Genomic DNA, 27,829 nt, shown 5'->3' with positions numbered 1-27,829 from the left:
TTAAGCGCTAAAAATTTTTATTGTTTGTTCTGGCGCTTGGCAACTGGATTGTTGGCATGAAAAACGTCACTTTATGAGGAACGCGTAAAATATCGTGCGCAAACATACGCTTTTACAAACATGACGTACCCATTGCATTTACGGGTCAACGTAATGTTACGCGACAAAGCCATCTAAATTTGGATGAAAACGTTTCACCCAAGCGTTTTTCCTACTTTTCCGTGAAATTTAACAAACGCTAGGTTTAAAATAGAAACAAGACGACAGTAACGCCATACTCAGAGCTGTTTCTTCGTAGAACCATAAAAATCAGTTATGCTTTGTTCGTTTCGTAGCGAGCTGATCCAAGACGTTTGAAATTGTATAGAAATTAGTAGTCAGCTAAATACTTACGATGTTGAATTTTTGATACATCATTGGTGTAGTCACGACCAATTACTAGTGGGAAAATTTGCGTGAAACGCATGCATTTCAGTATTTGTTACATTTTTTTTCGGGCGAGCGTATGATAATTGCAGCTTGATATGGGTAAGCAGTTGCGTCAATGAATGCGTTCATTTAGTCATGTTTGGAAATGCTTTTTGATGTAAAGCGTAATAAGGAGAGCTTTGTGAGTATTTTTGGCCACTTTAATTAACGGTATGATACAACTTGCAACTTCCCAAAGAACTTATGCAAAAAATGCTGGATATGCCTAACTTGAACTGATTGCATCAAAAGTATTAGTTTAAGATTTCCCACAGTGCAGCAGGGTGCTTTGCTCATAAACACACTGTCAGGGCTTAAACAACACAGGATTGTGTTTTTTTATCCAATAAGCATATAATGGTCTTGAAAAACCATGCTAGGTGTCAAGAAAGATTTAAGATTACAACAAAACAGTGGTTAACAGTAAGACATCGACAGCTAATGCACGTGGCCTGTAAATTCAACAGCAGAATGGTATCTTATGTAAAGTCATACGACGGGAATTCGTGATGCAAAACGGCGCAGGGCAGCTATACGTCACAGTTGTGCTTCCGGCCGACTTCGATTGTTCAGTGAGCATTTTGCGTGCGCAGATAAGAGCATTTGGATTTATACAAAGAGTAAAGATGCGAGCTAACAATAGTTCGAAGTCCAGGCAATCTACCTGTCCTGTAGAGTGTAGAGAACATTATTTGTCAGTCTGTTCTTTGCTTCTTGATTAGTTAGAAGTTTAGCAGGGCCGTTTTTTTTCGGTAAGCCTAACGAAGTATTTAGATTTTTAAACGCAAAGTGATCGTCGTTTGAAAAATTGAAAATGTGAAGCGAACTGTCTGTCATACTATTACATTTAAAGAAATAAGACAGAGTGATAAAAGATGAAAAGAACCGTAAAATAGACTATAACGCTGCAGTGGTCTTGTGGGGGAAAATACAACTATTTTGCTTCTCAGTAGGAAACTGGCCTCAAATGCAATAAGCTGGGTGGTTAATTTTTTTGAAACGAAATAAATGTCGATAATGTTATTCGCTGAATTTTGGGACGAAAAGCCCAGCTGTCTTGTTAGTAAACGAAACTTCCTTTCCAGATATATGTCCAACATTATGGATCAATATATATCTTCTTACTTACGTCTGGTCACCCTGAAATTTGCGTTTGATAATACCTAAGTTAGTGACCAAGATTTTGGGATGGAATATTCCGGTCGAAAAAAGTCAAGTGCTATCGGCGTTCGTCGGAAGAAGAGTCGCCAACTATCAACGGCGACTGACGTCAGCAAGACCAGTGACGTCACTCATAACGCTCGCAAGTCGGAGGATCTCGTGCTGGACCCGAAACACCTAATACACGCGTCTGACCCGAACGTGGTTCTCACCAACCCGGTTATTTTACGTCATCTGCAAAAGATCCATGAACGTGCAACCAGAAGGTAAGTTTCTTGAAAAAAAGGCAAGTGCCACTTCTTGCCCCTACGTGGCGGCGCTCATGTGTACCACATACTTTGATCATGAACGTGAATGTTTGGTTGGGAGCTTAGCGCTTAGCGAATAAATATGTATTTAGGTTTATTTATAGCACTTATGCGTAGAGATAGTACATCAGTTTTACATTATTCCTACAGAGCGACTCAACAACAGATGGAAGATGACATTGACGAGAGAAGACGACAACTTCGAGCAAAAGTGGAAGCGTTTAACCGCAGAGGTCAAGTGGGTGCTTTCAAGGTCAAGCTGTTAGAGGTAGGTTGATATGCTAACCATGTGGCTGTATGTCGTTACTCGTCCAACCTGAACAAAATACCTATACGTTTACATTCATTCAATTCCACAACGATGTTTTTTTAGAAGACAGGCACAATTTTCTTTGTTTATTTGCACCTTTTTCACTCGTAATAATTACGAAAACACTATACGTACAACGCTGCTGACAAAAATCAAATTTTCTTTGTTATTAATTAACGCAGATTCAGCCTTAAATATTGGTGGTAATCAATGCATAGGGTTTTCTAATCTCCATAAAGCTTCTAATTTATGGTGAAAATGCTTTGTAATACTAAATGACAGTGAGACGTGATTTCGGCGATTTACTTAGTTGCTTTGGCGCTCCTGCTTTGTCCCGTTGTCAAACTTAGGCAAATATTAAATCTTTGCTTTTGACTGGTCCTAAATGTTTTCAAACGAACCTTTGTTGACTTTAAAGGCTCCATGATGACTCCACGGGAAAACAAATTATACGTGAACATCATGACAAAAATGTGATTATTTTCCGTCCAGTGCAAATTTAGCATGTGGCCTGTAGCTGCAAAACGCTTAAAAATAGTTTTTGGTTCAAAACTATTTTTGTAACTTTGCAATTTATATGGTTGCTGTCACTATATTGTTAATTCTTCGTAGCGTAGAAAAAACTACGACGTGCTAAGCTTTACTAGTTTCAAAGCATGTCAGGCCGTTTGATTGTTTAGGCAATTAAGTAAACCGAAAATTTTGTGTTACGCTTTCAGTCAGTTGTTTTGGCACAAATTCTTAGGGTTTAAAACGTGCCAAAATTTTAGGCATTATGTTTTTGCTGGCACGATTCAATACCAGTCGATTAATACAAACTCGTGACGGAATTTTCAGGCTGGAGCTAGAAAAATAACGCAGCCTTTATGCACCCATTTGTCCCGCCTGTGTGCAATTGGTTTTGGTACGTTTTAACAGTTATGTAATGATTGTGAAAGACTGTGTCATGTCTGTTTTATCTAACACCAACATTTTCCGTCTCTTGTCTTCACCTCTCGTCTAGTAACTAGCCAAATACTTGCTCCCTTAAGTAGCAGCAACTTATCAACTCAAATTAAGAAATTGACTTGACTAATGTGTGAGTGGAAGTCACTCAGGATAGTATCCTTAACAGTTGAACACAGTTTACGTTTAAAATCACTAACAAGTTGCCTGAGTCATATACATTGGAAATTTCATTGACATTTTGCAGGGAACAGATGAGCTGGTATACTCGGGTCCTCTTCGCTTTTTCTATCGCTCACCGGTGACACAACAGGAAAGCTTCCGCTTGATGACGCTATCGGACCACGACTGCGTCCGTGACATCATGCCCGCGTTACGTCGGAGGTTCGGTGTGCAAGATCACATACGATGTACACTGCGGGAGATTATCAACGGAGGTTGGTTAAGTAGCAATAAATATGTGTAACAGTGTTTAAACCAATGCACAGAATGAAACATTTGTAATCCGGTGGTCTGAAGACCTGTGTGGTTTGGATAGTGAAAAGTGTGTGTTGTAGGAGGGGTAAAAACATAATTTTACGTGTTTATCGAAATCTGACAATATTGTGCCATTTTATCGGGTATTTTTTATCAGCAAGGAGGCTTCCTTTTTTTTTGATTTATGTCCAACAAGCAATGCTAAAGTGCTGGTAAATTGCCATCCATCTTCCGTTTGCAGTCCTTTTCATCGGTCTTGAGTTGATGTTTTTGTTCACTTTGTTGTTGTCCACGTTTATTTTAAAAATTGAAAAAATTTCCCGAGCTGCACAAACATTAGCCCAAACCCTAGATCGAACGAGAAAAAGACCACTTAATGTCGCTAATGAGCCAGCCGTTAAAATACGTAATGTATTTAAAGCAAATATAGCTAGTCGTCTTCGCGACCCAATTGCAATTTTTCTGCCAAAATTTTAAATAGTTTGTGCTGCGTTATCTTCGTTAGGCCGAAACAAATACAATAGACGGTAAATAAAATTAAATTCTGGTAGTGATTTACCACTCAATCGTGACGCATCGGCCAGTATTATTCAAACGTGGTTTGATAACTTAAAACTTGGTAGAATAGCATATATTTATCAGACTTATTTCAGAGCACAATCGTTGCTTTTCCAGGAACACAACTTTTTCTTAAGTTTTGGCCCAATCACGTCGAACTTGCGTCATAAATCATAAAAATAGGTAACCCACCAAAATTGCCCAAGTTCGAACGTCAACCTACACCATAATTATTAAGGAATGTTAATTTAATTGCATGGGATCACATGTACTTGGTTACGACAACACCCATTCCTAATTTGGCAATTTTTTTGCTGCCTAAATATTTGTTTTGTTAGAAAAGCACATTTTTCCTTGTCTGTTTACGACAAAAGGTGTTTTGAAACGGGCGAAATGTATACTTTGATTATTTGGGTGAAACGTGTTTGTACGAAACAGAAACTGTTAGTAGGATAAGGTACGAACGGTAAAACAAGAAATGTGTACCTTCAGTTTTAACAATTGCTGAGAACGCATGATTGGTAAAACGTGTACACTGAACGGGTTAAAGATTTTGATAAATAAACTACAAAGCTTTCAACTCAATAGATCCATCATCATTATACTTTTCATTAAGCATTTTGTCGTCAAATCTAAGTACCAATGTAAAAGATTTCAACGTTTTGGCGTTTGAGCATGTAAAAAAACAGGCACATTTCGGCCAAACAGAAACTTTTAAACCTACCCTACTTTCTTCCGACAGCGCTTTGTAACATGATCAGCAACCACAGCAGAAACGATGCCACAACAGTAAACAATTAAATCACTATCGCATTCAACGCTGGCGTAGCACTGATTGTCATGTAACAATAAGCGAAAAACCACGGTAGCTCGTCTAGCATCAATACATTGCCCCTCAAGGCTACACCTACGTTTTGTTTCGTCACAATTACTTATGACGCCGTAGTGACGAGACAGAAGCAATCGAGCGTGTTAAATTCTGATTCCGTTTATTTCTCATTCATTGTCTGTGTATGTTCTAAGATTAGCGGTAGTGTAGCAAGGTAATCAGTAATACAGTTTCCAAGTTATTAACAGACTGTACCTGTAGGGGACATTAGAAACGTTTTAGGAAGTTTAATTTATGATTGTTAAAGGTGTTATAAGTGTTATACAGAAACAGAAGAGCCTTGAGTTTTTTTTTTGTGATCACGTTCACGTATGTTGGTTTTGTTTAATAAAGCATCAGGGGTTATACTCACTGGTTGTACAAAAGATGCAAAATCAAACTGTGTCAGGATGTTGTTGGTTACACTGACATCGAATGTTTTAAAAGTCAAAACATTTGGTAAGAACTCATACTAACAACAATGTGTACAAGCTGAAATACAAACTGGATCAAAATTTAATTGTTAACGATTGCTTTAAACCACGTCAATATAAAGCGAAAGGGACATTGGATTATCTTTTTAGTGACATATGCCAAATCGGAGAAGAATCTTTTCTACGTTAGTTCGTCATGCATGAATGGTGTTTAAGGACGGTGGTCAAAGAAACGAAACGACAGAAAAGACCTGATTAGAACATTGGGCAGTGGCCCTATCGCCGGCCGTCAACATATGTCCCTCTTGATGTAGCACTGTAATCCCCTCACAGGCACTCTAGAATTCGTCCAGGCGTGTTTCGATGAATTAATGGCCTTGTGTAGAGCGCGTTCCGAGTGTAAACAATGCCAGCCCGATTGAGCTAGTGTGTATAGATTGGATTTCCGATGACAATTGCCTTAAAAAGGAAAAGGCTTGTTGTAACTGCTGTATTCATTATGTTGAACATATGCTCATTCTGTTCGGAAAGAGGAATCTATAAATGTAGATTTAAATTTCTTTTGAAGAGGTCACTTAGCATTTATTGTGGCATTGAAGCTAGGGGCGCTGGCAGAATACAGAGGCAGTCTTACAACATTGTTTGTAAATTTGCAAGTTTAATGGCATGTCAAATGGGGTGTGGCTGTGGAATATAGACATATGCCAAGGTGAACGCAGGTTATAGTATTTACTTGGAGTTTATAACTTTTGTCAGTGCGTCAGAAAACATGTCAGTCAAATGTCGCAATTATTATTTTTTGCTCGAGGCGTTTTTTGATCTCAATCTGGCGCGTCATTTAAAATCTGATAATTACCGACCTTTGATAATAACTCGTAGTGACTACAGAAGTGTTTATATAACGCAGAACCGTAGGTGCTTGGTTTTACCGTTTTTCTATTGTTTGATGTGGTTCATGCAGGTGTAGGTCAGTACTGGCAGTTTATTGTTGAGGCGTTTATCGGCCAAACGCAGAAAGAACAGAGTTAGTGCTTGTTGCTATCACTTTGTTGTTGTAGATATAATTATGTACATATATATATATGTACATTAATAACATTTTTGACAAATAAACGACTCAAATGTCTTTTAGTCAGTTTTTCGTGTATATAGTATCCATTGTTTTGATTTACTGTCAACTGAAGTAAGAATGCAGCAATATATTATATATTGTATATATATTGTGAAACAATGACACAATATATTGTGAAACAATGACACTGTCAGGTTAATATCAGTCATATTTCCTATTGTAGCACGGTACAGCACCCTTAGTATTCCTACATCGCTTGAAAACCACTTTGTTGACATAGACGTACTGAATGAGCTCTGATTGTCTGTTTGTGTCGTCGCTCATAGCGTGCCAGGTATACTCATGTTATTGTTTCCCCTTTCTGACCTACCGGTCTCAACCGTTTATGTCCATTCTGTGTGTGAAGCGATAAACTGTCGTCTAGTAGCGGTTTATTATTATGCATTTGACTAGAGTCAGTCCGAAGACACGGTAAGGTGACTTTAACGAGATATGTAGAAGAACAATATTCTCATCGTGTGTGTAGACTCTAGAGCAGGGGTTCTCAACCAGTGGGCCATGGAAGCATTTTGATTGGGCCACAGACCAATCAGTAGTAAAGCATTTATTAAGAGTTTACTTTTATTTGTGTCACTACTCTCAATTTTACAAGAATAATGGATGGGAAGGAATTGAGAAGGAATGTAAATTTATTTGAATTATTCTATTTACAGTATAAAGTTACTTTAAATTTCTGCAACACTTTATGTTTGTGATGTAATAAACTACTTTGTGATTACTATAAAGCCAGATAATAGCAGTATATCCATTGTCCAGTTATTCCGTCATAACTAAAAGTGCTTGATTAAAGAAGGGAAAGTGCTGTTTTATGATTTTTTGCATTAAGTTATTTTGAACTGATAATAATCTGTATAAAATATGTTCTGCAGTTTTTTGGTTTGAACCTATTTCATATGTGTTTTCTTTCTTTCATAAAAAATTACTGGGCCACAGAATTTTTGTGCATTGAAAGTGGGCCACGAAAGAAAAAAGGTTGAGAACCACTGCTCTAGAAGGTCAATAGGCAAGTCCAATTCCTTCTGCAGCAAGCACAGCAGCAGTTAACTCAAGTAGCGGGAACGTCGGCGTATTTTACGGAGCAAGTCAGGATTTCCCAATAAGAAACGAGCAGTGGACCGCTCTGTCACGATCCACGACGATATTCCTGGCACCCGTACATAACAGCTTGGCTCCACTAGATGCAACCAATCTTACATTTACGCTATAACCGTCATCTGTGTTGATTTTGAAAAAAATCAAAATATATTTATTGAAACCGCACTGGTGTAAATTCGTCAGAAACACCCACTAAAATCCATTTTCTTTTTAACTTTATTCCTTAATTTAATCAACTCTTTCACATACTATTTGTCTATATTGAGGTTAATTACCATTATGGACCCATCTGTGCTCTATTCGACCTGTTTAAGGCCGAAATTAGTACCGAATTCCAACACAAGGTTGCCATCTACATTTTTAAGGGAGCCACAGGTTCTACAGGGTTACTTGAAGGCGGCCACGAGGCCAAAAAGTTACTTTTAGGGGGCCACGGTCCATGAAAGGTTGAGAACCACTGCTCTAGACCAACGCAGGTGTGATAGCATGTCCGCAATTTTCGCTGGAAGATTTGCGGCAGCACGCTGTATACGTACGTCATAAAATATGACGCGCCTTGTGTAGCATAACCTGTTGGGAGTGACTATAGGTGAAACGTCACAAGATTGAAGGCATATGTAAAATCACCAATGCAGCCATGTGAACCATAGCTGAACCTTTGAGGAAATAATAGATGCTGTTTATCATTATGATTAGGTTTTGTATGGAAGTAAGGTCACTAGGACAGGATTTCTCTAACGTTTCCGCCCTTATCTGCAGCACCGAGTTTAACTATAGCTCGTTTTCTCAGAAACCTTTGGACCGTTAATCGATAAAGTTAAATATGGACCACAACAGTTTTGCAATTGAACAAACCCAGTGCCGTGGCTATATGACAGTTTAGCTGTCCAGGTGCCACTAGTTTTATTGGACTGTACAGGACGTTTGACATCTTGTTAGGTTGTTTTTTTGTTTCTTGTCAAGTAAAAGAAAAAACAGTTTTAGGATAAAGCGCACTTACAAGTAAAAACAATGTCAAATCAGGCAAAAAATCCAGTGCGGTATACGGCATTTGTTCATATTTTACTTTGTAACTAGACTTGAAAAGGCAAGACCTTAAAAGCTAATCTTTATGAAGATTATGAAGATTTGCAGCTACGAAGTTGCAAGAATAGTTGCAATTTGTGCTATACATTTCGTATCTGGACTATGTTTTATGTTTAACGTGTAAGCTAAATCAAAAGTTGTCGTGTTGTGTAGCACTTATTTCTTACAAGACCAAGCAATTCGTGCTTGTAATTGGTATTCTTTAAAATATGCGCTATTGTGCCCCTGAAGAGAATGGACTTCGTCTGTTTCTGCGGTAGCGGTAGGGATGGATAATCACCTGACAACAGACACAACGCATGTCTTAGGGAATTCAAATTGCTACGAAGTTTTGAATTTGAAAGACGCCTTGAACGTCCGAAGTGCACTTGACATTGTAAATCAAGATGAAACTGTTTCTGTTTCGCCTCTAAACGTTGAAAAGGTGTTAGCAGGCGATGTTCTGTCTTTGCCTGAATAGACAATTAACTACTGCGCAATTAGTAAACGCGCTTATGCAGCCTTAACGTTAATTTTAGATACAGAACCCATTATCAATTTGTACGGTAAATCACCACACGGTTTTTATTCAGAATATAGACAACGTAATGACAGTTGCTGTAACACAGTCATGCTAAATACCATGGATGTCGCACTTTTGACGTATTGGGCCATGCAGGTTTATTTACACTGGCTTCTTGAGTTTCATAATGACAGCTGGTAGTCAGTGGTCAACGCACCAACGCAAATAAACCAGATGTTTCAACGACAGGTGCATGACTTGTAATTTGTTTTAACCGGTTTTATTGAAGCTACGATTTAATTGGTTGGTTTTATTGTGGAAAGTACAAATATATTTTGTGTTTAACGTCAATAGAAATGTACCAATTTTATTACCGTATTGTTAGACGTATAGGATGTTTTTTTGTTTAACATTTTTTTTTCGATGTAACATTGTCGCTATTAGACAAGTTTAAAACTACTCGAACCTACTAAATACTTATTTACCACAATACATATTGCGTACTGTTTGTCCGGTTAATTTTGACATTGTTGCTTGTTCCTTAAGTTACATCCTCACGAGGGTAAACGACATTTATACACCTGTAGGTTTTACTGGTATTTTTTGAACCCGTTGATTGCTACCTAGAACCGATTTCGTTTGGCAGTTAGACATTACCTCATAAAGTTTACATGTGCCGAAGCAATTCATACTGTCTGACGCAAATGACAATTACAAGTGCCAGATGCCTCGAATTCCTTCTAGTCTGATTGCGAGCTACGTTTTGCCTTGGTGGTCTGACTTGATTGCCTACAGCTTTTCAAACGAGTTACATAACCAGCTTTAGCAGTCTTGACTAGTGACGAAGTTCAAATTAACCAGATAAAAGCATAACTACCGTTGCAGTGAAGGGTTGTGAATTAAAATGCATTAGTTTCCATGTGAATTTAAGTATTTTATTGTTGTAGGCTTGTTATCATTGTGGAGTGTTTTGTGTTTGCCCAAATCTGCTTAACCGATCAGGGTAGCCAATTTGATTTGTGAAACATATTTTCTAATACAGCAGCAACCATAACCCTTAGATAGATAAAGCATCGTATAAAACTATAAAGAATTGTGAAACCCACACTTTTTATCATTTAATAAGGTATAAGATTAAAAGAAAACGTTTCTGGGAAAAACAACAACAGAAATATTATGCAAGTAAGGCAAAATGTATAGCAATCTAACGGAAGGCAAGATTAGAAAATGAGACATTTTTGTCGTAAGTGACGGATTTTTACGAAATTTTTTTAACCGCTAAGTTTTGTATGAATTTTGATCTACATATGCCAAAGTCATCATAGAAAACTCCTACTTTCCCACACTGACGCAAATCTCCCAGAAAGATTAACTTTGCTGAATCCCGGTAAGGGTGTAATTACGCGAATCACCTGCGGTAAGTTAGAATCGTTACGGGCTGGCCATCCGTCACCAATTAGTACAGGTCAGTGGCTTGTTACACCGACACGTACCAAGTACACGGGTAAGCCAGTTCTCGACAAAGTTTGAAAGGCAAAGTGCAAAAGCACGTTAGGCGATCAGCCATAGACAGAAAGACCGCTCATACGTAAAGCAGCAAACAGGATCTTATTTTTTGCTGTATGTTAGATGGACGTATTTTAAAAGCTATAATTGGTTTAAGACACTGAACACAGATCTGCTTTGTATGACAAGATACTGTTTTACACAGATAATGAAAAAAAGTGCCTTGATTTTGCACCTCATCGACCTGTTCCGCGACTTCCCTGTATAATATCTGTCCTGATTTATGATGTATTATAAGTGCGTGACTGACGGTGACATTGTAATTATAAATTGCTTCCAACGACTTTATAGGCCAGTAAAATCATTTGTTTTCGCCAAAGCTTATGACAAATTTGAATTAAAGCGAGTAAGTCTGAACACTATATTTTGGTCTTTGATTTTCTGAAAAAAGTGTCATCACAATGCCAAAGTACTGCTAGTCTGCTTACCCTTGTCAAAATACTTAGTTTGTCAATTAGAAATTTTATCCGACACGCGGTATATCAGAGTGAAACATAAAGGCTCTCATTTATCAAACGCATTGATTTTGCTATTTTCATCCTCCTTATATAACAGAATTTGATATAGCGGTTTGTTGGTGGACAGATACCCTTTGCAGCTGCCCCAATTTCGTTTTGCGGTTGATTTTGTTTGAAGTATTTTTTGCGGCTTGTTTGTGGTTTCTTGTTATAAATGGCAGTGCCACGTTTATCTGTAGTGCACATTTTCAGAAACACATTTTGTTGTTAATACAGAGCACAGAGGATCAGAATAGAAGGGTTCCTGCAGACCAATGCAAAAATATGCTTTTGCTTGTGTGTATGACAGCCGTTCTGAAAGAGTTTGTGGATAGTTGACATGTAACAGACTAACAGTACATCATGTAAAGTATTTGTAAACCCTATGTTTAATTACACGTATTTCCAATGTATGTTAGCTTTCTTGCCATGTTTGGACAAAGCATGCTATGGGTACAACAATTAAACTCTTGCGAAGAGCAAAGTGGCACTTCGTCTTGCGTTTGAAGTCCACAAGGTAATGTCAGTACTAGCAGAAACCTCACGGTGGCCTTGTATTTGAAATTACCGCGGTCAAGATATTGTGGATTATGTTATTGCCGCGATTTTCTGTGCCAAAAAATTTGCTTTAGATTGCATTTTTGCAATAATTCTTTAAACTTTTGCTGCAGACAGTGCGCATTGTTGCGACCCTCGCCAATGGTCAAAATAAGGTCCCATCAGTGCAGCCGATGACGAAAAACCGGCCGTATTGGCTTGTGTAGCCATCCAACGGCACTCCAGTTTGTTAGTAAAAACAGGGTAAAATCCCATGCCTAATTGGTTTAGTTTCACGACATAAAATCTTCAAACAGTGACAAATATAAACAGCGTTATACTATACAACGCGAAGTTATCTTGTTCAAGTTGTTTACTGGCTCGGTGCTTACTGGTAGTTAGGACACAAAAGTATTCCGTTTAACTTGCGTTTGCCAGCAAATTCATCGTCCAATTGCAAGCCACATTGTCGACCACATCCTGTTGCAGTTGTTTCTCCCAGAGTACGATACCTCGCTCTCTGTGCATTTTATTTTTAAAAGGCCTCAACGATTTCCGCCAGTTGCCTTGTTGCGACATCATCTACCATAGCGTCCGTGCTTGGAACAAGCCACTAACGGCTGGGGTTGCCATGGATTGCTTGGAAACGACAATGCATTGCGTGTCCAATACGTCCTGTATTCGCCCGTTACTTGCTACTGCTTTGGGTCGATCGGTTTGCGCAACGCATTTCTGCTGTTTGGACGTAAAGGAATTCGGTTGTTTCGGAGAACAGATTAAACTTTCGTGCAGTTCTGTTCACGCAGTTGTGGAACTTTTCGAAGCATTTATAACAGTGTCGAACCTGTTTTGCCCTGCTGAAAGAGTTTTGTGAGCAAGATGTAAGTTTCCCAGTGATAAAGTATGTTTCTGTTGGGGCTTCAGGTTTTGTATTAAAATATATGTATTACCGAGTAAACGTTTCAATTAGCAATCCAGTAGCTATTATCACCCATATGTGCGACGCCTATTTTAGCATCAATATAGACGGTACGATTAGTTTTGCCTCTCTATAAACAATGCAGAATATATAACAACGATAAATCTTCTGCGTTTTGCATATTTGGCTGCGTAGGGATAAAATAAATTGCTACCCAACCCTAAAAGCTGGGCTTATTAGGGTTTGGCCCGCGTCAGGTGATATCTGACTCAAGATGTCGCTGATCGGTGATGACGTAACAGGTGTGACGTTGAACGGAAGCAGGCAGGATTGCTTTGTAATAGAATATATTCGTTGTTGCTGGTTTAGGAAAATTTTGTTGCCACTTATAGAATCAAAATGGTTCTTTGATGTGCAAATTTTACCATTTAAGTCGTTTTTCAATGAACTGTTAAATACACTGTACTAAAAATTTAAGGTAAATGTTGTGTTTGTTGGAAAATGGAAATTTGATTTAAATCCTAAAGACGAGCAAGGTGAAAAACGTAAAGGTTGAAGTTTGTTATTTGTTTTTCTTTCCTTCGTGTGACACACCGTTTGGTGGTGAATCACCGATACGTATATAAGTTCATCATCACATTGGAACCGCGTTTAGGCGACAAGCAGTTGATTGAACTTTTGAATCTTAATTCAAACAAGTTGCAGAATGATTTATGCACATAAATTAGCCAGGCAGCTAACAACCGTTCGTTATATCTTTATTTGCTACTGCAAATTTCCGATTGTTTTGCTTTTGCAGAAAGCGTAAAGTTTAAAACTGATTAATTTGTCCTTTTCTGCAGATGTCTTTACAAGTGTTCCAAGTTATTTTATGTACCTAGTAGTCATAAGTTACAAAACAGATTGTTGTTGTATAAATGAATTAAACGCACAAAGAATACACACATTGACCTTGTGTGACAATGCGTAAAACAACGAGCATGGAAAGCACATACAAGTCTTTCGATTGTGTGGATTGTGACATAACAGGGCCGGAAATACCATCCCCCTGTCCTTCCAGTGGTAGTGGGTGGAGCTATCGAGGTAAGTTAACCAATCAGAAAGCTGCAACATACAAAATTCTGGTCAATCTGTCCTACTGAGGTGCATGTTTGTTACATGTGCTTTGCAGAAAATCGATTAAAGGTAGACTGTAACGAAACGCACTATAAAATGTACTAGTCTACTCATTTTTGCTTTGTTCAACAATATTGCAGCAATGAATACACTGTTGCTGTCCGGCATAATGTATCAACATTGTTTTTAATGTTGCAGCAAGTTTATAAGTAGTTACATGTATATCACTTGTGTGCGCAATTGTACTTTTTCGGTTTTAATTTAATGATACGCAAAATAAATGCGCTCAAAGTAAACATTAGCAGCAATTAGCAATCCGTATTAACACGCGAAATGGGCGAAGCAAACTTAGGCTGTTAGTGTCCAATTGGCCAAGAATGTTAATTAGTGCTAGTCGTATGGGGGCCTGGAATATCGTGCACCACACAAATCTCGTTTTGGCAAATTTGATGTCAATCTGTCATAGTTGTGGTTCAAGCTGTTTTGGTTTTTTTATTTGATGTTTTAAATATTCTCAGTCCAATTTTAAAGTTTGGTTTCCTTTGTAAAAACGTCACTGTGTTTTCAAAACTCCTTTGCCCGCGGGGACGACAAGACTGCAATTATCACATGTCGTGTATGATTGTTACACAGTTGCACAATTCTCTAAGAAGCAGTCATTAAGTCAGACAGGACAGCAGTCGCCGAATCGAGACTCGGTATTAAAAAAGTGTAGCAAGCTATAATGCCTTACAATACTAACTTCAATGTTTGAATCTTTGTTAAACAACCTATATTTTACGATGTACGAAAAAAAGTTAGATATATGCAAAATGAAACGAATAAATTGATACGTTTCCTAAAGTAGGCCTATAGCTCCAATTTTACTTGGAAATTTAGGTGTAATCCATTCTATTACGTTGCAACAGTCAAGTGTTTCGGATAGTTTAGAGCCAGCGTAATTGTCAGTTTTTCACGGCAATCGCTGGAAGTTACCGTCGGATCTGACGCCCCTGTAATTAAGTTCAGACCTCATCCGGCCAGCACGAATTCCAGTCCAGTCGAGCCCAGTTTAGTTGTATAGCGCAGTCAGCGAAGGAACTAATGCTACCAAAAGGTATGTGATAGCATATTTTTTGTTTTTTATCATTGCGGAATAGTTTAATGTTTTTACGTTTGCGAAAAGTCTATTGAGAATTTTAGGTTGGAAATTGAACTGAGCAGTTGGTCAAAATTAGGGATTTAAATTGCTGTTTTGTGGTATGAATAGGGCATTTGTTTTTCAGTACATTTTTTTGAAGAGTTTAGCATCACTAATCGTGTAGTATAGTAAACCACAGTTAGATCGGATTCGGGTAATCTGGACCTTCGCCAAATCAGACAAAACTCGAGATACAAATGATTTGTAATGTGGTAGGACTTGAACTAATCGGCATCTTTTAATCCGGTTCCTCGCCTAATCCGGACAAATTTTTGGTCCAAACGGTTTCGGATTAACCGAGGTTTACTGTAGTTCAAGCTCGGTTATACTATCATATGTTTGTGGAAAAAAACTTTTCTTGGCGTAAATCGGCGGCTATTACCACGAATAAGACATTTAAACTGGCCTTGCCATTTAGTGATAGCATTTTGTTCGTTTAAATTCGGCATTAGCATTTGATTTTGATCAACTGACCTTTTTCAAAGAATCGGTGGTCTGTTACACTCTGTTCTATATTATTTTCGCTCATCTGTTAAAACATGTTGCATATCAATCGATTTTTTTCAAGGTTTTAGTGTGTTTACAGTTTTTTACCCTTTGTAGTATTTTTGATGTCGAACGTTAATAAAATTTACCGCCCGTTTACCATTTCCACATTTATCACGTAAGAATCCAAGAAGCGTTGGCTAGCTTTCAAAGTTGATAAATAGGAGAAAATCTATTGAACGGGCTCAGCAGGTGTTAACGATTGCCTAGCGCTTGCCCCAACAAGCCCGAACCCGCTATAAATAGTCAGCCCAACGAATTAATTGTCGCTCGTCACGTCCCATTTGCTTCGTATTAAATATGTCTGCATGATTTCTCTCATAAGACCAATTGTGTTGCTAGTAAGTTGTGGATTAGCACGACTGTACGGCTAATAGTACCGAAACATGGTTGAAAACATAATCTGATACTGTGAGATTGTGTCCAAATCTGGCAGTTATGTGACAGTATTTGTATTTAGTATATATATACGAGGTATTGTCTGTTAGGTGTGTTTTATGCTAAGGTCGTAATACGCTTCTAGGGTTTCGATTTAGTTTAGGAACGAGTTAATTAAATTAAAGCTAAATTGATTTAACGTGTTATGATAATGTATGGAACGTGTCAAAGTTTTTGCTTTTTGTCCAAGTTTAGTACAAAAGACATGGTCTTATCAATTCAAAACCTAAAATCGGGTTCCGGGAAATGTAGCTGTAACTTAACATATGTGCTGGGCATCTGTTATGAGCTTCGAAGTCTCTGAATGTGAATGTTAAGGAAGAGTTTAGAAGACTTTGTTGAATGGGAATAACAAATTCGTTTGTTCCTAGACGAAATTCTTCTTGACCCGGACGATCGTCCATTGGAGTTGGCCGTTAATTCCAAGTCACCTTTGACCTTTCACCTCGTGGCTGGGGCAGATCGGAACGCTGAGCTCCTAAGGATTTTAGGACACGAAGGCTTTTCACCGGAACAGAGACGGCGATTGATTGAAAAGTAAGGAAATATATTTTAAATCCAGTAACACTGCGAAATATGCCCAGTGTGTTCAGTTTATAAACTAAAGTACCGTAGCCTGTCTGCTAGAGTATTAGGTCAATGTTTTATGACCAGCTGCACTAATGATAGCTTATTGGCCGAAACTGTGTACATTTTTGCAGTTGACATAGTTAATTTTTCAAAAAGCGCAATTGGACACCTGATGGTTCTTGTATAAACTGGCAATGTTTAAGCTTCTCTGGCTAGCTGGCGATTCATTCAGCAAAAAAGTCGGTTATTTCACTACCAAACGGGTGTAAAGTATTACTTGATATTACTTGGCCTGGAAATATACGTATCAAAGGTGTTTTAAAGAAATGTGTATCATGATTAGTTATCAAAACATTATGTTTTCTGTATGTGTTATTACGATCAGGGTTATAAGATCACTGAGTATAAACAGCAAATCAGAGTGGATAATTTTTCCACGATAAACTTTTAGTTCCAGTATAGGCTAATGAGCAGTTTCCGCAAAATTGTTCGAGGCGCTTTTGGCATTTCAAGACGTGAGCTAGGGGGCTGGCCGACATTTAATGATTACGACATAAATAGTGTTTTAATGAGTCAAGCAGTGAAAAATTGTATGTGGACAGCATCCAGATACAGATGTCACAGTTAAAATATGATGTTTTAGTTTGTGCGGATGCTTAGATTTCCGTATTAGCGTTTGCACAATTTTCCGTAAATGGACTGAAGATTTTAGTCGATCAAAAAGTGTCGGTAAGACTTCCGTAAACAATTTCAACCCATGTGATTCAACCTTTAAAGTGCATATTGTGCCACATCCGACGAAAATACGAAGTTGTCTAAACTTGCACAATGATTTCACCACAATGCTTTGTACACAAAATCTTTCTCCAAAGACTCAATTTATAGATAAAGCTAAGTTCTTTGTCGGGATTTAGAAAAAAAGTGTGTTTTTTTACTTTTTGTTTAAAAGGGCGTTTAAATGTGATCACAACCCTACAGTATTTAGTTGTGTTACTGTGTTATCTTGGACAGTCCAACAAACGCAAAACATGGCAAATTAAGCAACTGCAGTTGCATCATGATGGTGACTCTGAACTTCTTGCGCTGCTATGTCGTTAACATACATTAACGGCATGAATATCTATACTATCAATAAAAATAATATTATTTGCATATATGTTCCTCTTTACATTTGTTTAATAATATTATCCCTAACCTGAAGATTTAACCTCAACCCGGACAACACTGATGACGACAAGAGTTCCATGGCGTCATCACCCAGCACACCGCGTCGTAGGACAAGTTTAAGCGGTAGCAGTAGTGGAAGCATCAGACGATCGGCAACTGATACAAGACGAAAAACTGCGTCGCCGCTTGTTGCTGCAATGGCAAAATTTGGTACGTCAAGTTATGTCAAGAGACCTTGCTATTTCATACAAGGCAGCCATGTATATACCATCAGTCATTTTGTAAAACGATTACTTATTTTAAAAAAGGGTGCCAAAATAACGTAATTGCTGTACGATTTTAAACATGAACTGTGACTTTAAATTCAGTTTGTGTGAAAAAACATGTTTAAAGTTTGTGTCAAGAGTTCGTAATACTTGCTTATCCATTTTAGGAAATGGTGAAGTTGCCCAAAATCCTAACCAAAAGGTGCCCAATGGGGCTTCAAAGACTCCAACCCATCGGCCAGAACGCAAGACATCCTCACTTCGGCGTTCTCAGACCGAAATCAAGTACTCAACCCTTCCTATAAAGCACGATAAAAGCGACTCGCATACAAGAACGGGTCGCATGCGGAGTGTCAAGCAGAAGCAGAAGAACGCTACAATTGCTAACCGCCGAGAACCAAGATCCGCATCAGCCCGACGACTGTTTTTCAGCCTTCGAAAAAGCCGTGCACGTTCTGCTTCCCGCGAACGGGGCGACCAAGGGGCTGCTTCTGAGTCTGAAGAGTCAACCTCTCCCACGAAAAGCGCTGAGCTGTCTTCAGATGTAAATCTACCGGGTATTTTAAAGATATTTGGCGATGCTGTAAGCCCTGGTGCCAACTACAAAAGTGTGATGGCCACACGACAGTCGAACGCGCAGGAACTGGTAAAGATGGCCTTGCAGCGATACGGCATCCCTCGTCAGCAGGCCAAGGACTTTGTGTTATGCGAAGTTGTGGGAAGAGTACAAGAGGAAGAACCCCAAGCGAAAGAAGCATTGAATGTAAAACCCGGAAAGACAAAGAAAACGTCAAGTAAGAATTGCTGGATATGAAGTTTGTGAAGTGCTATGCAAAACAAATGCAAAACAGAAATGTGTTTATTCAAAGACGTTTGCGTAAATATTCGGAATATAGTGTTGTCATTATATGATTATGTAACCCATTGTAATAATAATTTAAATAATTCGGTTAAATAATGGACCAGTGAAACTAAGTCATTATCCTGATGACGTCTTGTAACGGACGTCGAAACGTCGATTGTTTACATACAATAAAACTGCTGGATGAGCAATACTTGATTATACTTTATGCCTGGCAGCATTAGCTTATTTCAGTGAAACTAAGCTTTTCCTTTTCATTGTGTTTGGTTGAAATAAGTGCAGAAGTTTTCATTTCATTTACGTTCGATTCTCGTTGTAGGGAGCATGTCCCTTGATTCTTCATCCCTTGGAGGAGCGGGAGCCAACTTCCAGGAAGATTTAGTCCGTCCTCTAAGCGACAACGATAAACCACTACTTCTTCAATCTTACTGGAAGCCTTTGGATGGTCACAGCAGAAGATTCGAGATCAGGCGAAGATCAAAGGTAACGGTTTCCACTCTGTCTAACTGCGCCAGCCTTTATGATGTGTTATGCATCAGCTTGACAGAGCTCTTTGAAGTAAAAAAATATTGAACGAGTGAAAAATGCGTCAAGTAAAGTTTGCCCTCCATATTTGAGTTAAAACTTCCGTATTACAGTATTTACTACTTCCAGAGGGTAGTTGGGCAAGTATTTTGGGTTACCGATCACTTTATTTGACTGCTGTTAAACCCAAAATTTCTTTTCTAGGTTTTCAAAAAAGTAGAGAAGGATCACGCAACTCGGGATATCAACAATCAAGCAAGGCGTCTAATATTGCAGAAGTCAAGGTAATAATGCATTTACTGAGATTACTCAAGTTACTAAAGTTCAAATAAATTGGTCCACCAACAGGCAAAAATGACGGTTTCTTGACCACTTTTTGGCTTATTTAGGCTTATCGTGCACGAAACGTTGCGCAGATGTTGTTGCCTCTTGTCGGCCTTAACTTTGTAAGGTCTTTACGTCATACGACTCTACTTTAGCAAAAGCAACAACATTGTGCTTTTTGGGGTTGCTGACACAATGACCGCAAGGTATTTCGAGCTCCACATGCATAATGTTTATGATCACATTCCCTTGCTTTTGTTGATTTAGTGCAAATAAATTAAATTAAACTTTTTTATACGTAGAACCCACATGGGTGTTCCGGTCCCCGACCAGCCGCAAACAGACAGCGAGGAGTCAGACACGGAAGAGAATGGAGAAAATCCCGTGTTTTCGCCTTCAGGGGAACAGACCAATACTTATATAAAGACACCTGTGGAGCCCACACCACCTTCCGAACCTTCCAACGCAGCTGTTGAACCGCCGGTCGCGACCCCACCAAGCAGTCCGGAAAAAACTGCCTCTGACGTAGAGAGTGACGTCCGAACGAGCACAAGCAGCCAATCAGCGTCGCCGAATTCCGTCGAAAAAGCGCCACCAGTTCCGTGCTTAATTACCCTGCAGGGCGACGTAGGGAAACGAGGAAAAGAGGAAAGTCTAGTTCACTATTTAAAGCAACCGGAAACGCTGATCGGAAGTAAGGCGTCCGACTTCAGGCTCAATGCGCGTGACGTGCTTCCGCATCATTGCGTCATGAAACGGCGACTCGAAATTCTTTTCAGCGATGCCGATGACGCGACGGACAGACGCTGGCACGTCACGGTGATTCCCCTTCACGCCAAAGCTGAGGTCACGGCCAACGGATTCCGTGTGATGTCAGAGTACTCTCTTCAGCACGGCGACTTGATAACAATAGGCAAACATTCCATGTTCATGTTCAAAGACCCGTCGTCGAACGTGAACTTGAGCAACAAATTCTCATTTAGCGAACTCAGCAAATCCATCCCTGCGACTCCCGAAAAAACACCAACGCGTAAAAGTCAAATTACTCCGGCGAAAACTCAAAAATCGCCATCGAAATCAAAACCAATCATGCCCACCGAGCTCACTTACGCCCTCGAGTGTGAGGACCAGGTGCTGCGAGTGATATTTGATTCGCTGAAAGACGTGGACGATCAGAGTGTGGAATATCCCTTCGCACCTGCTGCCCTCTTGTGTCAGTGCATTTTTCATTCGTGTTTAAATTTCCGGCTGGAGAACAGAAACGATTTGCTGCTAAAGATTGCAAGTAACCTGCAAACACTAGTGTTGGTAAGAATAAAACTTCAATGATTATGAGTAAAAAATTAAGTAACGTTGTGTGAAATGTTGATCTGGCATTTGTTTTCTGTCTCAAATTTGCATGGCAAAACACTAAACACACATGGTACACTAAACACTCTTGAGCTTCGACAAATTCGAGTTTAGCAATAAGTCGGTGGTTTTTCCAATTCACTGATAAGATTATGTTTAAAAATTAAGTAACATTACGTAAAATGTGAAGCTAGCTGATCTGGCGTGTATTTTTCTTTCTCCTATTTTTTGCAAAACGTTGGTACATAAAATTATATCTAATAGTTTAAGTTCAGTGTTACATTAAAAATATAACTAGAATATTTATTTTATTTATTTCAGAACTCGACTCGGAATGTTTCAGTTCAAGAGATTCAATCGTAAGTGTAAAAAAATATTCATTAAATTTATTTGGCTTCACATATGCATTGTTGCCTAGTAACTAGTACGATCTTTACGTAATGTCATCCATTTTATTTAGGCCTGATCTTGGTAACAACATCAACCTCCTACTTCCTTCTCTTCGTCCTGTGGTTTACTGGATGTCAAACTCCCTTGAAATATTCGAGTTCTTACAGAAGAATCTCATTCCTAAGCTGCATGAGAGAGTCAGCGAAGAAAGATCGAGGTAACACGAATACTTTGCAATTAACATTTTATAGTCTTAAATTACATAATATGCCAGGTGCAAGTCTGGTTGTCCATTCGTCTTTGCCTGTAAATGTACCATATTTTAAGAAAACATGACGTTTTAAATTTTACTACTGCCCTATATAATCTTTTTTTTTAATTAGGTGTTTACTTTTTTGGAAATATACACGGATCTGTTCATAAGTTTAATGACGTTGAAAACGGCCCAACTAGATTTAAAAAGCGACATGCTTTTTTATTCAAACCTTTCGGCAAATACTCATGTCATCATCAGTAATATGAGGGGTCACATCAGATACACATTTTTTCGCAGAGGAGTTGTCGATCCCGCTGTGCTTGACGAAATTGAGGAGTTTGAAGTAAACGAAGAAATTCTGGCTTTGCTTGAGGAAGTTGTGATGTACGCCTTCCAACAATTAGTCTACTACCTAACAAAGGTAATTAACATAAAAACACAAAAATCCTACAGACTTGATATATAACTAAAATCTAATCATGTGTCCCGTACCCAAAAGTGTTCAATTTCACAGGTAATAAACTGTGAGTAGCATTTATATAATCACGAGTCACTAGAGACTCAGTATAAGGAATGGAGACAAAAGTCACGTATACTAACGGACTGAAAGCTTTGATAAGTCTAAAAACTGTGGATGGCTTTTGCCTTATCAAAGTTTTCGATCTTTTTTAAAGGTAAATTACATTTTTTCATTTTTGACACAGACCCTATACAGCTACCTCCCTGCCGTTCTCGACTGCAACCCCTTCTCTGACGTCACGGACGGAGTACTCGTTGATCACGTGACTGGCGTGTACGAGAGCGCGCGAGAAATGGTGGAAGTGTATGACGTGAACCAGCAAATTTCGGATCAACTCTTCGCCTACCTTTTCTTCTTCACCAACGTTTCACTCTTCAACACATTAATGGAGGACGGTAAGCGGCTCTTAGTTTTTCACGTTTTTAGTGAAAATATTGGGTTTCACGATTTTGGAAAAGAGTTTTCAATCAAAATGTCTCAAAATAGAGGGTTATTGATGCTTTTATTATAGGGTCGGTCAAGTTTGACTGCCTTAAGCTCGGTTACAATTGCTAGAGTTGATGAAACAGTTATGCTAGCTGTTTGACACAAAGTTTCGCTCCTTGCATTAACACCGTTCGTTTTTAGTCTACCTCCGTAAACACGATAGACTCGCATGAAATGTTAGACGGTGTACTTTATTAACCTTTTTCAAATTGAGTTTGACACGGTCGAAACGGGTATTACCTACAGTCTGCAGGCAGTGCACATTGTTGTGACCCATAAGGTTTCATCAGTCAGGATATAGACCGTATTTGCTAGTTTAGCCATTCAACCCGGGTATAACCTTCTTTTGCATAATGTTTTATTGATAACAGCAAGTAAATTTGTTTTACAGAAGCCAATGAGAGATATTACAAGTGGGATATGGGAGCACGGATTCGTGGCAACCTGGAGCAAGTTGAGAGTTGGGCGTGTGACGCCGGATATCCTGATCAGTGCACTACCTTCCTGGAGAAAGTTTCAGCACTGGTTAATCTGCTTGCAACGCCCAGGACGCAAATAACCAAGGTAGGGAATTGTTTATTGGCCTGATCGTCTACTATCGTGCTATACATTTTCAATTTCAAAAATTGAAACAGCATTTATGTTCTTTTACAAAATGCCATGTCCATGTATGAGTGATATTTAGTAACATTGTGAAATGCTATATTACCCCACATATTTTATGTTTTTTCCGCACTTTGAAGTGTGTTGTAGAGGATTTTTAAATGCTTTGTCCCTTATTGAAGCATATGCAACACACATATACAGTGTTTTTTTAAGGTGTTTTAAAATTTCTCCAGCGGTTTCCCAAAATTTGCCAGTAGCCTAATAAATAATTCGTTTAAGCAAATATGGCTATTTTTGGTATTTAAATGAAACACTTGCGGTCTCTTAAAACTACTTAGCGGTCACCCAAACCAAACCTTAAAAAAAACCTGCACACATATATATATATATTCAAAACTATTTCCAGCACCTTTTATTATTTTAATGTTTTTACGATTCTTCATACAACACTGCAATATTTAAAGTGTAAAAACATTATTATACATGTAGGGTTCGTGGACACATTTTAGGCAAACCTATCCATCTCTTGAGCCTGCACAACTTCACCATGTCCTCAGCGGCTATCAGTTACCCAACAACCACGTTAAGCCACAAGCATGGAGTCCCTTCCAACACGAACCAGAAGCTTCTTTAGACACAAGTAAGTAGAAAACTGCCCTGACCCAAAAGCAGTCGTCTCCCAATAACTAAAAAACAGTAAAACCAATAGACGAAACCATCATATATGGGTTTTACTGTGTTGTAGTATGAAAAAGCAAACAGTGATCGTCAGTTTAAGCCTTGTTGTTGATGGTTTTAATCCATTATTGAAACTGTCGTTTGGATCTTTTTCAACTAAGTATACTGGTGCATTTATCTTTGTTGTCCTGATTTTAGGTGTTTGGATAATCGGTTGCAGTTAAACACTATTTTAACTGGGACCATGATAAGATGTTTGTTTATCAATGTGCTCTGTTACCTTGATAGAATGCTAGATAATGTTTTCAAAAGCACAAAATTGTTCGTAAGGGTAACACAAAACCCGTTTCACATGACAAATGATCAATAAAATTGAGACAAGTTTAAAACCACAGATTTTAATCATTTAAACATTTTGTTAGATTTAGTGATGGAAAGCTATGATCAGCATCCGCCTCTCATGCTACCTGTAACTGGGACGCGAATCGACTTTCAGCAACTTCCCACTGATCCGTGGTTCGAATCCCTGCAAAGGCGAGTTGCAGTAGCGGGAAACTCCCTCTCATCCCCGGCACGAAACCGAATAGATTCAACACAAGTGGGCGTGCGCGAGCAGCCCGACGGTCGCGAGATTCCGCAAGAAACCGCGAGCCCTAGTCGTGACGTCAAAGACACAAAACGTGACGTCACAACCAACGTCAGTAGCGACACGTCATCCTCAGTGCGTTCCAAGTCAACTCATCATCTCGGAGAAACAGCGTCTGTTGGTGGACAAGGTCGAATTGTTTCGTCATCATCTTGTTCGTCATCATCGTCAGAGCCCGAGGGTTACGTCATCAGACAGCATAGGAGCAGGCACCGCAAGGCGAGTGACCTCATTGGTCGTGTGAGTCCTTCTGAAGCTATCAATGAGTTACTCGATTCCAAATCGAAGATAGAAGACGAGGAGCGTGGAAAAGCGTGTGACGAGGTCTTGCTACTTCCGGTTTCGGAAACTACGTCACTGGCGACTCAAGTTTCGACAAACCGAGTAGAAGGTATTGCGAAAACTCAAGCAGTAAACTGTTGCATAAAATTTTAATTTGAAAACTTTTTCAGTCGTCTTTGCATTAACGTTTGTAATTTTGACAAATCTTTTTTTACGTTAATGGTATTTTCAATAAATCCATGTGGTTATTTCCAACCGTATAAACATAAAATGGTTAAATGTTTTATTTTAGCGGCAGCAGAAGCAAATCCAACAAGTCCTCAACCACAAGGAGGCGCTCAAGGCATGCCAAAGGAAGTTTTCATCGTCGACATTAAAAAAGGTAGAAACGGACTTGGTGTCGGATTGGTCGATGGATCTGTGACGTCATTGGTTACGCCGGGCGTCTATGTTCGTTCACTTGTGCCGGACGCTCCGGGAACGAAGGTAAGAAGATGTAAAAAAGTCCTAAGGGGTTAGGGTTACTTAAAGGGGGGCACGATCTATAATAGTTTGTTAACTGCTGCTTGTTTGGAAATAATGGCTAAATTATTGAACAAAAGTGCACATTATATTTTTAAACATTTCGGTAAAAAATGTTGCTTTTCAAAGGAAGATTTTTTCGTTGTACACGACGTAAGCATTGCTTGTTGATCCATTTGTAAGTTTTTCGCTAACGCACAGACAAAAACACTAAAACAACAATTATGCTACAGACAGTGCACACTGTTTATACCTATAAGGTCTCATCTGTGCAATACCCCATGGCTGGTATGGCTTTTCGGCCTGTTACTCCCAATAAACTGGACTTTGCCAGAAGAGCTCTACAAACTTGATATTATGCCTGGCAGCAATAGCTTATGTAAGCTGGACTCTGGAGTGTCATAAGGTGGCTAAATTAGCTCATATGGCCTATCTCTTGTTACCAGCTACACTGATTAGACTGATAGGTCAAAAGAGTGTGCACTGGCAATAGCTTAACTGTAATAGTATGTTTAGGAAACTGTCTGTCTTTCATTTTACAACACGCATTTAAAAGTGCTCTTGTCTCATATATGTATTAGATAGCACAACTTGTATTTGAGCGTTTTCTTAACACCATTTTTTTAACTTACAGCATGGTCACACCAAGCACCACGATGTAATTAAATGTTGGCTCCAGGAGGGACGTTTGCAGCTGGGGGATCGCATTCTCGCCGCTAACGGTGTCAGTCTGCTTAACATGTCATACAACGAGTAAGTGGTTACCATTGGTCGATTAGAAAATTATCATATGAATTATAATAGTTCGATTTGGTATTTAATAACTGTAATATCAATAAAAAGTAGGTCAAAGAAAAACGGGGTCGATATATAATCGGTCGATTCGATTTTAAATTTATTAACTCCAAACAAAACGTCTAAACTTTTGTTATTCAAAAAATCACAAAACAGTTCTTGTTTAAAAATCTGCTAAAACTAAAAGCAACAATAAAAAAGATTTCCAAGACATCAAATAATAAATCAAAATCTTTAGGTAAAATACAAGTAGCAGCTTTTGTAGCTTTGGTAAAGCCATTTTGTACGTTCGGGAAAAAAATATTTTTCGTTTGCAGAGCAACCAAAACAGTTCGCCAGGCTGGTGACTACGTTCGTTTGTTGGTTGGACGATGTGGGAACGAAGTTGCGATGAAAATCACTTCTTCTAGCTGCTGACATGAACATACGACATCTCATTGTCGTGTAAAGTTCTGTTTAAATCCAAACTGGAAAGCCAAATGACTTCGTTTTACGAAACTCTTTCCAGAAGCATAAAGGAGATGACAAAAATGAATACAAAATTCCCAGACTGTAGTGATATAATGTGCCGAAATGTTTTTGCTGCGTTTTTATATTATTTTACTTTTTTAGACTCTCGTCGCATGAGTTCCACGTGCATGTGTGCGTTTCAGGGTATTTTATTCGGTTTTTGAACTTTGCGCCCGAATCTGTAACATATTATTTCTATAGATCGACATTTTCGGAAACTTACCTGAAATAATATTCGTACCGAGTATATAGTAAGTCGATAAAAAAGTATTGCGAAACACTGACACGTTGCTGTTTAATGTCTGCGTCGCTGCGTGAAAATTTCTTCGCATTTTTGTGCAATGTCTCCGTGTATTGTTAAACCACACTGTTGCGCCTCATCTGTACACAAGCACCACAGTGTTTCCCTCGTACTTTTTTGCACTGTTGTGTCTTCCGCGCATATTTTTACATCAACTACTTTAGGACAAAGGGTTAACAAGTTATTTGGTCCAACTTAAAGTATCTTAGGAAAGCCAAACTTTGGGCCAAGAGCTTCTTTCTTGGTATTTTTTTCAAACAATTAGTTCACAACGAAAAAATACATATTTTGAATACTGTATAACTGAGCAAACCAACCACATATATTCCCTGATATTAGGTAACCCCCCTATTTGGGGGGTTAATCTAGGTCAAACCCCGCTCTATCCTCACCCCACGTTGAATCCTGCTTCCAGTGGCTATTAACCCAGCCAAAATACACACTATTGCATTTTCTAGTTTTCGTTACTGTCCACCTGATTCTGTTGAAATGCCTGTATAGATTTATTTATCACCGCCAAAATTTTTGAACTTGGCAAGTTGTTACGTCACCTGTGTCACGTGACCAGTTTGGTTCGCGCCAAATCTAGCGTTTCGCGAAATAAACCAACATTACTCGCAGTACCAAAAA

General features: G+C 38.8%; 1 protein-coding gene across 3 annotated transcripts; it reads left to right on the top strand.

The window, feature by feature from the left end:
- Positions 1-1,559: 1,559 nt before the first annotated feature.
- LOC145214953 (ras-associating and dilute domain-containing protein-like) lies at positions 1,560-27,829 on the top strand. Of its 3 annotated transcripts, XM_080083599.1 has the most exons (19): positions 1,560-1,895; positions 2,088-2,205; positions 3,440-3,629; positions 16,515-16,680; positions 17,915-18,090; positions 18,314-18,940; positions 19,328-19,491; positions 19,738-19,817; positions 20,160-21,165; positions 21,529-21,566; positions 21,668-21,814; positions 22,151-22,274; positions 22,558-22,768; positions 23,251-23,423; positions 23,955-24,105; positions 24,566-25,180; positions 25,364-25,557; positions 26,228-26,346; positions 26,706-27,829. In XM_080083599.1, the coding sequence occupies exons 1-19, from the start codon at positions 1,657-1,659 to the stop codon at positions 26,803-26,805; spliced, it is 4,638 nt and encodes a 1,545-aa protein (XP_079939725.1). In that variant the 5' UTR covers positions 1,560-1,656; the 3' UTR covers positions 26,806-27,829. The 3 variants fall into 3 exon arrangements, with proteins under 3 accessions (XP_079939725.1, XP_079939733.1, XP_079939739.1); XM_080083607.1 differs by lacking the exons at positions 1,560-1,895; positions 2,088-2,205; positions 3,440-3,629 and adding an exon at positions 13,678-13,946; XM_080083613.1 differs by lacking the exons at positions 1,560-1,895; positions 2,088-2,205; positions 3,440-3,629 and adding an exon at positions 14,517-15,075.

Source organism: Phallusia mammillata, chromosome 1 (genome assembly GCF_965637545.1).
Source record: "Phallusia mammillata chromosome 1, kaPhaMamm4.hap1.1, whole genome shotgun sequence".
Classification (NCBI taxonomy): domain Eukaryota; kingdom Metazoa; phylum Chordata; class Ascidiacea; order Phlebobranchia; family Ascidiidae; genus Phallusia; species Phallusia mammillata.
This window is presented reverse-complemented; position numbering and strand designations above follow the sequence as displayed.